At 34.3% G+C, this 14,462-nt stretch overlaps 1 protein-coding gene across 3 annotated transcripts in view; it reads right to left on the bottom strand.

The window, feature by feature from the left end:
* Window positions 1-14,462, bottom strand: part of PRDM11 (PR/SET domain 11) — a 54,295-nt gene that overhangs the window by 25,868 nt on the left and 13,965 nt on the right. For 2 of the 3 annotated variants that reach the window (XM_032226527.1, XM_032226545.1), the window contains exons 2-6: window positions 12,730-12,892; window positions 10,724-10,821; window positions 9,376-9,479; window positions 5,877-6,139; window positions 5,433-5,500 (exon numbers count right to left, since the gene is read on the bottom strand). In XM_032226527.1, coding sequence (XP_032082418.1) covers window positions 5,433-5,500; window positions 5,877-6,139; window positions 9,376-9,479; window positions 10,724-10,818 — 530 coding nt within the window. In that variant the 5' untranslated portion in view covers window positions 10,819-10,821; window positions 12,730-12,892. The remainder of the gene's footprint in view (window positions 1-5,432; window positions 5,501-5,876; window positions 6,140-9,375; window positions 9,480-10,723; window positions 10,822-12,729; window positions 12,893-14,462) is intronic. The other variant, XM_032226536.1, reaches the window with a different exon arrangement.

The raw sequence follows: 14,462 nt of genomic DNA, 5'->3' as shown, positions 1-14,462 counted from the left end.
ATTATATATTTATGATACTTATCCTGAATACAGGCAGTTGCCAGGTTATGTACGTTCAACTTAACAGCAACCCTAGATACAAATGGGCTGCTTATGAGAAAATGTTGTCTTTCTCTGATCTGGCAGCCCATTTGTAAGTAGATGTTCCAATTTAAATACAAATTTGGATTAAAGACAGAGTTGGGGAATGGAACGTGTTCTTAACCTAGGGACCTCTTGAATCACAGATGCCAGCTAAGATATACTGAGAAGCAAATCTCATTTTGAATATGGACAATATATATGTACACACTAGGACATATCCACATATGAATAAATGGTGATATTCTTGACTGGAGGGGAGAATAGTAGATACAGGGATAATAGATATCTGCAAGTTGAATACATTAAGCTGTATAGTATTGGCTCAATATCAGAAAAGACCATGAAAGTAGGATAACACCAATTTAGATTATGTAGCAATAATCAACTACATCACCAGCCTCTTTTAGACTATTTCTACATCTATGGAGAAAATGCAGAAGCTATTTTTGCTATCCGCAGCAGTTACAACTGCCACAAATGCTGAATTAGCAAATGCTGAAACCATGCGATTGGGTGGGTTAAATATTTTGTCACTCTACATGACTGTGAATAAATGCCACTAGTAGTTACAAATAATTTTTTTGAGTAAGCAAATATGCATTCTATGAACAATAAAAATATCTCGTATTTATATAGGATGTATTAATGATGACAATAGGATTTACATTTGTGATTCCTTCTCTCCCTTGTTGTATACACTCATGTGCTATATATCACACATGTTGTTATATAGATCATATTTTCTATCCTTTATGCTAACCTGAATAATAAGGTTCACAGCCTAAATCAGTTTATTCAAGATACAGCTTCATGAATCAATAATGAACAAAGTAACCAGGGCAGGAAGTAATAAATACTTCAGGAAACCTGAACTAGAAAGTGCTCTTCACCTAAAAGTGAAGCATTATCTTTTGTATAATACATTTCTTTGTCAGAACCAAGCTGTACAGCAGGGAACAGACAAGAGATAATACTTACAACTGGTTGATGGGCTGTCAACCACGTCCAGATCCGCTCTCCGGAAGCCGTGCATCTGGCGTGACGAATGTAGCATCGACTTCATGGCTCTCTCGTGGGCGGTCAGGACAATGGCCGAGGGCCTCCCCGGGCTGCTGGGACTGGAGATGGACCTCCGCATGAATGCCAGTTTGTCTTTGGTCCTTCTTTTCATGTCGTGCCATCTGTGCTTAATATCTTTTACAGACCTGGGAACATGGCTCACTGATGTGATTTTTCTGGCTATAGCTTCCCAGATCTTGTCCCTGTTCTGCATGAGATAGACGTATTGTGTCCCTTCCAAACAGCCTGGCTTTGTTCCGAGTCACTTCAGTGACCAGAATGTCCAGTTCTTCTCTGGAGAACTTGGGCTTCCTCTTTCGTTCAGTCATATTCCTTGGGTTCAATATCCCACAAAGGATAAATGGTAAAAGGAAATCAATGTGATATACTCACACTACTAAAAACAAGAAACATGTCCCACTGTATATTAATTTCCAGATTGATGACCTTCCTCTCAAGATAATGCCTTCCACTCTTACGCAAGCATAGAAAGTAAGAATATACTTTGTTTGTAAAACAGCAGTCCTCTTAGTTTGGTGGGGAACAAAGATACACATGCAATGCGTACCATTTGTTGTGTAATCTTTGCATGTAAATGAACAGGTATTTGGAGGCTTTGTTCATTCTTGGAGAAATGTAATTATCTTTTGTAAGAAACAAAACAACTACCAAATATTGTGATACAAAAAACAATTCTAGTGGTTAAAAACGATGAACACTAAAGATATTTACCACAGGGCAATGACTCAAGAGACCTAATGGATTAAACACATAACACCAAATAAATAAATAAAATCAGCAAGGGTATTCTGGATTTTCCACACTGAGAATTTCCCAAGATTACCAACTGTTTCTCCTCCTTGATTAAATGATGTTGCTTTTTTTCATGGAAAACAATGAATAGTGTTTCTATTTAACAGGTTAATTAAAATTTACCTGATAACTGCAAGCAAATTCTAACAGACAAAAGAGAAATAAGATGCTAAAAAGAACCATGGCTACTTTCAAAATTTGCAACTCTGTTTGGGAAATGGGGAAAATCTGAGAACTTGTGATATTATCTGCAACAAATATTCACTCAGTTATTTTCCATAATGTTTTGTAATTGGATATAATTTTCATCCAAATTTTCTATCTCTTATGGGCTTGGATTGGCATTTCATACTAGACAAATTTAGCAAATATCCTATAACGAACATACACAATAGTTTGCTAAAAAGTCTTCCTGATCCACCCATAATGTTTATCACGTTTCTATGACAAATACTTAACCAGATGGGTGTGGTGGGTGTGTGATGTTAATTCACCTCGTAGTGAACCCTGGATAGCACGTTAGTGTGAACCAAATGAGTAGTAACAAGTGACAGCCAGGCTACACTGAAGAATTGGCAGTTATCTACAGTTGGGCAGCCAGTCACCTCAGTAGAACTCATGGCTCTCTAACTACTATAAGTCCATGTATTTGCCATATGCTAAATAAATACACTTAACCAGAAAAGACTCTTTCCATATTTATGTAAAATGCAACGTTGCATAGTTCAAAAATGTGACAGGTAGAACATTTTAATAACATACAACCATTCCCCACAAATAGCACAGAATACACTTACTCCATGATAAATTATATCAGCATATACTCTAGGAGCCCCAGAATAATTCAGAATATACCAAATTGTATTTTGTCAAAATACTGTATTCTGTTGAATTTTACATCCAGTATAACCCATTACACCAGACCTTCATGCAAACCTTAGTTAATATACTCAGAAGTAAATTACATTTTAGTAATGAATTGTTCAAGAACTTATTTTAGAAGGCTTGGGCAGTTCTAATTTAACCATAATTGCAACTGCTAAGAAGTAGGTCTCATCAATTGTACTGTCATTATCTGGAGTACCTTACATCCAAAGAGAACGTGAAGCTCAAAATGTATATCCTAATATTTCAAAATTTAATTTAGCAAAATAAAATGTAGGAAAAGAAAGAAATCTATGCTTTCGACTACTTTGAGGAAGCATAAGCCATAAAAGAAGCTGTTCTAGCATTACAGTTGCAAATCCTGGCAATATTTTAAAAGAACTGGTACTCTTCTAGGTTTATATTCCTGTCAACATCACCAGTAACCATAAATTGGTTATCCAATGAGAGAAGGTAGCCCACATTTCACTTTACTACTAGCATATTTCCCTAGCTAACATGGCAGTTTAAAAATACAGTATCTTCCTTTCCCTATCATGTTACCTATTTTTAATGATGTGACACAAGCATTTTTAGAAAATAAGAAACAATGCTGTGCCAGCCTATTACATCTTGAAGATATGAAAGGAAATAGAAAGGCAGCAAACTGAAAAGATAGAACAAAACTGTTCCTCATTCAACTGCGAATTTCAATAATACAATACAATAGCAGAGTTGGAAGGGACCTTGGAGGTCTTCTAGTCCAACCCCGCCTAGGCAGGAAACCCTATACCATTTCAAACAAATGGCTATACAACATCTTCTTAAAGACTTCCATGTTGGGGCATTCACAACTTCTGGAGGCAAGCTATTCCACTGATTAATTGTTCTAATTGTCAGGAAATTTCTCCTCAGTTCTAAGTTGCTTCTCTCCTTGATTAGTTTCCACCCATTGCTTCTTGTTCTATCCTCAGGTACTTTGGAGAATAGATTGACTCCCTCTTATTTGTGGCAACCCCTGAGATATTGGAACACTGCTATCAAGTCTCCCCTAATCCTTCTTTTCATTAAACTAGACATACCCAGTTCCTGCAACCATTTTCATATGTTTTATCATCTTTGTTGCTCTTCTCTGCACTCTTTCTAGAGTCTCCACATCTTTTCTACATCGTGGCGACCAAAATCAACATTATACCAACAAATTGTTAACACCAACAAATGTTACAGAACTCAACAGATTTTTCAAGAGTAGAGAAGGTAACCAATAAATGGCTCCACTATTTCCACTATGTTCTGTTGGAGCCATGCTATTCAGTTAGATATTCTTTTTAAATTGTGGAAAGATATTTTAAAATGGCCACAAAGTCAATGAAAACTAATTATTAGTAGTAGCCACAGAACATTTTATCTGAAAATAAAAATAAAAGGAAGGAGAAGAGAAAATTGGCATGAACAATACTAGACAATACTGTATAGCATTGTAATATAGTATAGCAGTATATAAGTCCAACTAGTTGGAATATACAATAACACGTCTCACAAGTAAACTGTAATATAAATATAGTTATATAGATATTTGCCTTAATTTGTTATTTTTTTAATTTGATAAATACTTTTTATTGACTACTTAGTTTCTTCTGTATTCCACCTTTACTATTATTATATTTGCACTCCAATTATATACAGGCATTCTCACTCACAAATCACATTAAGTTCAATATGATTCCCTTTGAAGTAAATCAAAATAATATTGTAAATTTCTATAGGACATGTTTTGAATGGTTTAAAAATAACCAGTGTTAATCTGATATTTGATACTAGTGTGCCACTTCATCTATATAATATATCTTCAAGGAATGAATTGATACATTTCTGATATATAATATACTTTCCTAGTAGGGATAGCTGGAAGTTATAAATCAAATTTCCCCAACTCTTGCAATATAGATACCATAATTTTTATTCATATCATTGTTAAATTATTTTAAAAGGCCTTATTTTAGTACAATATCTTCAAAGTATTTTGCCAGCTACCATTTGAAATAATCTAAAGCACAAATCTACACACTGATCCAACCACAACAATTAGGCATATTGTATATCAAAACTGATTTAGGGAATAAAACAGCAGCAGCAATTACTGACCAATTTGTTCTGTTTTTGAGTTGTTGCAAAGTTGTGAAATACTCATTATGTAATAAGAAGTAATAGGAGAGTGATCAAACTGAAATTTGTTGATGCAGATATGATACATCTACTCTCCTTGTCCCCTGTGCCGTTAAAAACAAAGTTAAAACAGCCAATAACCTTAACAAAAAGCATCAAACAAGTTTCCCACAACCAAGTTTTTTTTTCTATTTATGTTCTGATCTAGTAGCAGATCCTTTTGAAGTTATTTTAATACACATACAAGGTAAATATAAGCAAACTACAGAAATCACTTCTAAATCACTGTAATGACAAAGCTCTGTCTTTGTCCCCTATAAAACTCTGGTTTTGTGTACAAAGGAGGATAAACATTTTTAAAAACTGAAAACAGGGAAATATATTCTTTCTTTTTACAGATGCAAATAAAAACACACAGGGAAATTATATATAGGAAACAGACTCACCTCATCCAGTTTGATGTAGTCTCATCTGTTCCATCTATGGATTTATAGTGGTTGTTCTTATCAACAATCTGAAAAAAAAACCATACATTTATAACAAAGTTAAGATCATGCACTTTAAGGTAATTAAATGAATAAATGTAACAGTTTAATTTTTCATTCTTAGAACAATATTTCCTATTTATTTCTTGGAGCTGACCAAAAAAAAAATCATCTGGAAGACAGCTGGGTTTTGCAGTCTGTGGAAATATGCTTTCTTGTATGAAAACCTGACTCCTGACTTCCAAGTTTTACTTTGTTCTTTACACTTTAATCCTTGCCTGAAGATTAGTTGTATGAGGAGTTTCTTAATTACATATGTTCTTCTTATAGCTGAATTATAGTCAAGTATGTCCAGATGTTAATCTCACTGATTCCTTAAAGAATCATCCAGCTGAGAATACTCACCAGCCAAGAGAAAAATCCTGCTGACTTGTCCTGACTAGACAGCTTCCCTTCATATGGTCCAAAGATGCGACCTTTGGGGATAACATCATTTACGCAGCGGACATCTCGTTCCCCATTGGGCTCTTTGATCACTTCCATGCCAGGAGGGATAGTGAGCACAGCTCTTTCAGGGATGCCAATGGGTACTGGAGTATCAGACACAAACATTGGTGGGCCATGATTTGGACATTCATCTACAAAGTACTCCTGGCACGACTCACAAACTATAGAAAGAGGAAATAACAAGAATGAGTCTAGCCCTCCTAATCTTGCTAAGGATGCCAGTAAGTTTTTTGAATTTAATTTTAATTTTCAAATAAAACTTACTGATGAATTACAACTTCCACCAACATTGCAAACAAATTACCAAAAATATATGAGGGCCCTTTTTTTAATTAAAAAGCAATTCCCAGCCATAAAGCTATATCTCTCTGAGTCATTGGTTATGCATTCAACAAAGATTTCAGCTCATTCAATACTGCAAACATTTGCAATAGTAAAGCAAATGTTTGCTTCCTGAATGAAGGTATAATTCACAAAATCTTGCCTAAAATTATCAAATATCATTTAATCCAACCACTCCTAGAGGCAAAAGTAAACAAACTGTATTTTATCACATCTGTTATGTTTGTGTTCCCCTGTATAAATCATCCTTACTCCACAAAACCAATACTAAGGAAAGGGTATAGTATGAGTTAAGGCAGGGAAATATGTAATGTAGTTGCTGTGGAGGCTCTTTGAACTAGAGATTATTCCTGGCCCAATGAATATTTTTTTAAAAATGTAAATACATGTGAATTAGTCCTAATAGTTCACATTCACATCATAATGCAAATGGCTGTGTATGAAGTAGCTCTTTTTCATAATTAAGTATCAGGCCAAGGTTTGCAATTAATCAATTAGTACTTATATTCCTTTCATAATTTCCTGAGGTTGTTCAATAGCTCCAAGGCTTGATTTTAAAAAATCTCTTTTATGAAAAGGCAAAAAGCAGCTTTACCAGACTACAACTGGATAAATTTATGGTGGCTCTTAACTACTCATTATCTATTATTCTATTGCACCCTCATAAGGTTGTCAATATATAATTGGAGATAGCACATGTATGTAAATGAAGAGATAGCAATTTTGGCAAGATCAGCACTGTGGGAATTATATAAGAACAGTGTCATAGATTATAACTTTTTGAACCAAAACAAGAGTTCAAAGCAATACTACAGAGGAATTAATGTAATTTTCATTGCATATTGTATCAGAACAATGCCAAGTTTTGTTTAAATGTAAATTTGGACATAAATTTGAAGATATATATTTAATGCTTTCTGAATTGGAATCCCAATTGTCACCCACATGAGATAAACAGATAACTTTTTTCTGTTTCAGTAGAAGAATCACATGAACATTTGCTTTAAAATGTTAGTATGTCAATTCTAATTACAAAATAATTACTAAAAATGTTAATATGATCCTGCTCAGAACTCAGTGGCAAGAAAAGAGAGCAAGCGGTTAGCATACATTTAGAGTTTCCCATGTGGGGAATTTTATAGATGTTGCCAAAAGCAGAAATAGAATGTCAGACAACTTGGAGATCATAAAATAAAAATGGAAATGTTTTTCTTTTTAAAAAATTGTTTACTGTATGCTTTAGGCTTACAGCATAATTATGTGGCACAAAATGGAGAAAGTGTTTTGTTTTAAATGCTAGACAAAACCACTGCATTCTGTATATTCTGCTAAATCATTAGACCACGCAGAAGTAAACCTAGAATGGTTGTTCAAGGCTGTAGAGTAAATACAATCTGGGAAAACGGGAAAATCTGGTGTGTTATCATCCTGTCTGCTCCTTCCTACCCTCAGTATTCCTAGCACAGAACATTCCAATGCTAATCTTCCAAGGCACGGATTGCTTACCTCCAATTTTTTATGCCCTTGGCTATTTCCCAATTCTATACATGGATGCAAATATCCCATATATATGTTTCATTTTAGGCATGGGCAAGCTTAAAACAGCTGTAACAAACATTTTGCACATTTCTATTGGACGTCATATATAGTGACCGTTAAGGAACATCATCACTGGAAAAATTGTGACTTATGACTGTTTTTCACACTTATGACCCTTGCAGCATCCCTATAGTCACAGGATCAAATTTCATATGCTTGGCAACTGACTCATATTTATGATAGTTGCAGAGTCCAGGAGTCATGTGATCACCTTTGTTACCTTCTGACAAGCAAATTCAATGTAGTTTCACGTGACAACAATATTACAAATTTACCAACTTCAATGATTCACTTAAAAGCTGTGGCAACAAAAATCATAAAATGGAGCAAAAGTCACTTAAAAAATGTTTCACTTAGCAACATAATTTTGGGCTGCATTATGGACCACTTGTTTAGGGTCAGACTGACAGCCAACCCTATGGTGAGGATTTTTTTTTCTGGTTGACTTTTGCTTTCTCTTTATATACCATACTCAAATTGAAATAACTGCTTGCTAACAAAATTGTTTTGTTTTTTTTTAGTAAACTTTATGTTTTGTTACATTCCTGCCATGGGACTCTTGTGATTTTTTTAAAAGAAAAATCTAATATGAGGATGGAAATTTAAGTAAAAACAAGTGACATTACTTGATTAAATCCCTTTTGATAAAATAAAATAAAATTAGCTTCTTTATGTCTAGCTCTTCTACTCTGGAAAGAAACATTTGCAACAAGCAACCAAGCATAGACAGTCACTAAGGATTTTATAGATTAAACATAAAAATGTCATGTCAGCTAGCATTATAGGTAACAGAAAATACTTTTCTAGTGGACAATATCAATTTGAGAATTAAAATCAAATCTATCATAGAAAGTTTGCCATGTTTCCTTTGGTGTCTCATGTACGACAGACAACAACTGTTGAGAAGTAGTCTTGCTGAGCCTCTCTTTTGAAAATTCTGTCCTTCAAATTTTCTTATATCTTAGCTGATTTCATGGATTTAAGTCATGCTACTGAATGTACTTAAAATTGCCTCTTGGATATAAGCTATACTATTTAATAATAATAAAAAATATGAAACAGTTTAGCTGTAGGGTTGGAAACCTTTTTAAATGCTGATGCCATCATGTATCACAACATTGTGGCACCAAATAAATATTTTAAAAAATAATTTTAAAACCGCCCAAATCTTTCAAGATTATTAAATATCATGATTATGAATATTTTCTTGAACTGTTATGAGATTTCATGTGAGATAAAGTTTGGAAAATTTGGGAAAAAAATAGCATTTTAAAATTTATTTGTAGAAAAACAACAATTGTAGAATCCTAAGAGCACCAATATGGACCAAATGTTGCACAACCCTACTGTAGTTTTACCACTTTTTTAAGATAGCAACTGTGAGCTTTCTATTCACTGTATTTTCTATTTTAAAGCTTTAATATTAGAATGGTTAGAGCACCAGTATGATACTTACACCAGAAATCAACCTGCTGAAAACTTTTGGACATAACCAACTCCTGCTTTCCTTTTAGCTTTTTAGGCTCCACATCCATAGAGTGAGAGTCAAACTTTTGAGAGCTGACAAAACAAGAGAACACATGTGATATTCTACTATAGAAAATGAAGAAACAGAAATTAGAAGAAGTATATGTTGTTGTTTTAGAGCAGCTGGTGGCCTAAAGGTGGAGTTCTTGCCTCACAATCTAGAAATGTGTATTCGATCCTAGGTAGTGGCACATATTTCTCTGGGCGCAAAGAGAAAATATCTGCTATAAGCTCTATGTAGGCATCAGAGAGGTCATACGGCCAGTAAATATTCAGCTCCATTCAAACACCCTGATTACACCATGGTGCAAGGTATTACAGAGTTGTTAAAATAAAAGTTGTTGTTTTAACTCAAATTAAAATTAATTTACTGCTTCCTGGCTTCTAATTCTTATGTCAATTTAGTCACTACCTATTTCAAAATATTTTTAAATTCTCATTTCTTGGAACTTCTCTTGAGCAAACTATAAAATCAATTACGTGTACTGGAATCCTGGCAACAGGTCTACAAATTTCCCTGAGGTTATTTCTGAAGGAAATTTGTAGACGTGGTGCCAAAACCTCAGTATATTCAATTATTTTCAAATGGCTTGTGTCCTTGCTTTGTTACCATATTTATTATAGTCATTTAACAATAGGCAGCCTTCACCAAACACCATGATTTAGTGCTGAACTTTGAACCAAGCCATCAACCATTCAACATCAGGCTTCTTCTCAACTCTGCCCTATGCTGAATCCCCTCTTTCAGAAACACAGAGGTATTTGTCCCAGTCACATTTTCCACTCCGTGTGTTATGAACAGGTGCTCTATTCTTTCAAGATATATATCTTCTTGTACAAGATCTATTATTCCTTTTAATCCAAGTTGCTATAACAGATTGGGAAGAACCATATGCTGACCAAGCCACAGGGGATATAGAAAAAAAGTTGTTTTCAAATCAATCTTATAATAAATGTTAATATCTTAAACAGCTTGAACATACTTTCCAAAATGCTTTTCAGGGACAGGTTTGCTATTTTGGTGGAAAGTAGAAGGCAGAAGCATTATGTGTATTTTGCCTTGAATGAACAAAAAATAAAGGTGGTATATAAAAATCCAACAAATAAATGTCATGATGTTGTGTCCAGTGTTGGGAACTACTTATGACTGAAGCTGGGACACAAATAGGAAAGCCCAAGATTTACACTGTGACCTCAGAATGCACATATCCCCCTTATCTGTCTTTGCACAGGACTCCTATATTGATAGTGCAAGTTAGAAATTTAAAGGCTCTTACCCAAACTGTCCATATTCTTCTTCCTGGCACGGAGAACATGGTTCTGTCTTGATTGTTACCATTTCTCCTAAGCAATCCTTTAGTTTTTCAGTCATGTTCTATAAAAAAGTTAAAGATAACAAGGTAAATTTTCATTTTGAAACAATGTTTTCTTAAACAGATCTTGAAAGACATTGATTTTCCAGCTGATATGACATTAGATATTATCATTCATAAAATCTGCTATTTAATTAACATTTTAACGCCAAAATGAAATACTGCTATTTCATCGACAGTCAAAATTAAATACAAAGCCATTATCTCCCCACACTTTTCATAACAAATTTTGCCAGCAGCAAATAATGTCAGATAAATTAACCCTATTGGGGATGTGGCAGTGGGTGATGTCTCCTAATTCTCCAAATATTAGCTGGAAATCAGCTACAAGCCAATTTATTGATATTACCCTAAACCAGTTTCCCCAAATCTGGTGTTTCAGAATTTTTGAACTACAATTCCTACTTCCTAAAAGACGAGGCATGTGATATAACTGGCCCAAGCAAGATATGCTAAGTCAGACTAAAATTTCTTACATATAACTTTAAAAAAGCTCATCAGAAAACCATGCAGATTCTCTTACATTCTTACATACTTGAAATCTGTTGAAATATACAGTATATACTGATTATTTTGTTCATCATACTAATCAGGTTACTAATAATGAAAAAAAATATTGATTCTAGGAAATGTAGCACTGCAAGTTGAAAAAATTTAATTAAAATACACTGCAGGATGCAGAATCAGCATTTTTCACACTGTATTTCAAGTTCTCTTAGTCTACAGTTGTAGGAGATGACCAGGCTGAGCCTGAGGGAGGGGTCAAAGGCGTAATCAGTCACCCTCACAAGAGAGACAAGTCCATTCCACTGTGAATTCCATATCTACCCTCAAATTGCTTTAACCATTAGTAGTTCAGATAATTGTAGAGAAGTTAAGTTTGTCTTTATAGCCATTTGAACTGCCTGCATCTCCTTATTTCCTTAGCACCTGATAATACTATTCTATACAGACTGTTGAACCACATTGCTACTTGAATATAATTTTGAAGAAAAATAGTAAATCAAATTCTTTACTTTTTAGGACATAAGAGAAAACCCACATTAAAATAATCGCAGTTTGTGTTCTATCAAGCACTCTATATTAGGTTTATATTTCACCAGGAGTAATAAAAACTACTGGGATTCTCTTTCTACGTTTTACAGCCCTCCCTAGCTGTAAACTTATTTGTTTTTAAAAACATCCTCAAAAGCCTATTCCATTTTTCACCATGATAAGAAAAACTGAGAATATCCATAGACATGTTAAGTTAAAGTTAAAATTATACAGATATTAGCTGATGTGTATAAAATTATACAGATATTAGCTGATGTGTATAATTGATGATATATTTTAACTCAGGTTTTGCTTTTGATGGATGGCATTTATTGTAGTTTTCTTTATTATTCTAGTAAACCTTGTTGTGCATGTCTAGAAAGCTTTGTGTTGAAACATAGACTAAAATGTGTTTTAATTATTGATGTTACCTAGCTTCTTAAGACCTATATAAACACTTCTCAAAAGTTTTACAGATATTTTTATCTTACTTACATGGATATTAAAGAATTGATATTGAAAGCAGGCCTAAATTTGCCTTTTTAGATTAGGTTTTAAAATATTTTATTTTATTGTATTTTCATTCTGCTTCCCATGTCAGTTTCTGAAAAGCATATACAAACAATAACTATTGAAATACAACATTAAAATTGCAGTACATTGACAATTAATGTAAACACTTTTTATTTAAAAAGTGAAATAAGGCCTCAAAGGTGCCTAAATGCACAAGCAGATCATATTTTGTCTTTTAAAAATATTCCTCACAATAATAGCATCTGTATCAAAAAGGATCAAGCATAAAACACAAATTCCCTGCCCAGTTTTGTTAATTTATGCAGGTTTCATATCAATTTTTTGGTATTTTTTTATATTACCTTTAGCAGCGTGGGAACCTACAGCTCCTGATGTCTGATTTCTTGCAAGCTTTTAACACTTTCATTATACAACTGACATTTTTCAGGGCTTGAAAATCTGTCTACATGGTTGAAACACATTTAGCTCATCTTCTCTAGTCTAAATATTTCCATAATATTCAATCTGCAAAAAATGAAAAATAAAAATGACAAATAAAACCAAAGTTATGCATTGGATTCTTGAATGTCTTCATTCTTAGGGCTGCTTCTCTTCCATATACAGCAAGAAAAGATTGGGTTTGAATTCCTTAGGAACATAACACTGAACACAGTACAATTTTAAAAAACTGCACTATACCAGAAAGGAAGATTCCGTGAATTACGATAATTCCTCATCTTACATTTAGGAGGAAGGGAGTTTTTTGTGAAGTGACATCAAGCTTCTTAAAGAAGCTTTTTTTCAGGTCACTATATTTATTGCATACATAAAAAGCACCCTAAACAAACATTTTAGTAACTCTTTAAGTCAAAGACGTTTGCAGAAACTTTTAGAATACAACAACCCCACTTAGCCTTGAAGGTCTTATCCTTAATCTTAAAGCTGCCTCTTTCTCTTTGCCCAAAATCTTTATCCCCCCCCCTTCGTTTATTCAAGCTCAGGGATAGTCAACACCTCTTTTTTGTTCCTCAGAAATCATACCTGACCAGTTAATTCAAACTATTTGATACTATTATTTGTACTCTGAGATGGGATTAAGAGAAAGACATGAAATATAAACTCCCAAATGTACTGCCCCCCCCCAAAAAAAAATCAAGGGAAGGAAATTTTGTTTTCATCTACCTTGATTATCATTCCTACCCAATGATGGGATCATAGGTACCACAGTGAATCTACTTTGTAGATCTGCCAAATAAAGAGTGGCTGAAAGAAATATTGTACAATGCCCCCCTCATTTAAATACAATCACACATACACTCACCACATATACTTTGTGAAGTACCTACTTTCCCTTTCTTTTTTTCTTTATAATCCTGGTACTAGCAATATTTTTTATCTATTTCTTGTCTATTTCTGACATGCATTGACTACACTACTTGAGTGACTGTACATTTCAACCTTGGAATAATGCTAGTATTCTGAGTCCAATTTTAAAGTAGGCTAAACTACACAGCATAGAATGTACACAGAAATATGCATCCTATTATGCTGTTGTGTATGGGAGTTGGCAATTAAGAGGTTACTACATGCCATAATCCAAACATTTATTGAAAGACTCACTTTCTTAAATGTCTGTATTATGGCACGTAGTAACCTCTCAATTGCCAACTGCTTTCTTAGGAAGAAACACAATGTGAAACCAAAAATTGGGCTCAGATGGGAGTAAACATTTCCAACAACTATACTGTATGTGAGGCGTCCTCAATGCACTGAGATTAACTGCCCCGAAACTAAGTCCTAGCTTGATTTTTTGGGTGCCCAATAGAAGCCCCCCCCCCAAAGCCCTAAAGATCCCTCACACTCTAGGGTGCGCAGGTAAAAATTAAGCTAGGGTGGGGTTGGGGGTGGTGGAGCTGCCCTACTATTTACCTTTGGACAGCTTTGTTATTGGCTGCAGAGGCCTCCAAGAAAGCCTTGCCAGCCACAGAAGTTCCTGAAGGCCTCTGAAAGTGAAAAGGAGGCCAGGGGTGATGCACGCAAGTGACAGTGGACAACATCCCCCTGAAAATAAGACCTAGTGCCTTTTTGGTGGCAA

Source organism: Thamnophis elegans, chromosome 1 (genome assembly GCF_009769535.1).
Source record: "Thamnophis elegans isolate rThaEle1 chromosome 1, rThaEle1.pri, whole genome shotgun sequence".
NCBI lineage: Eukaryota > Metazoa > Chordata > Lepidosauria > Squamata > Colubridae > Thamnophis > Thamnophis elegans.
Note: the sequence above shows the minus strand (reverse complement) of the source record. Positions and strands in the feature narration are given on the sequence as shown.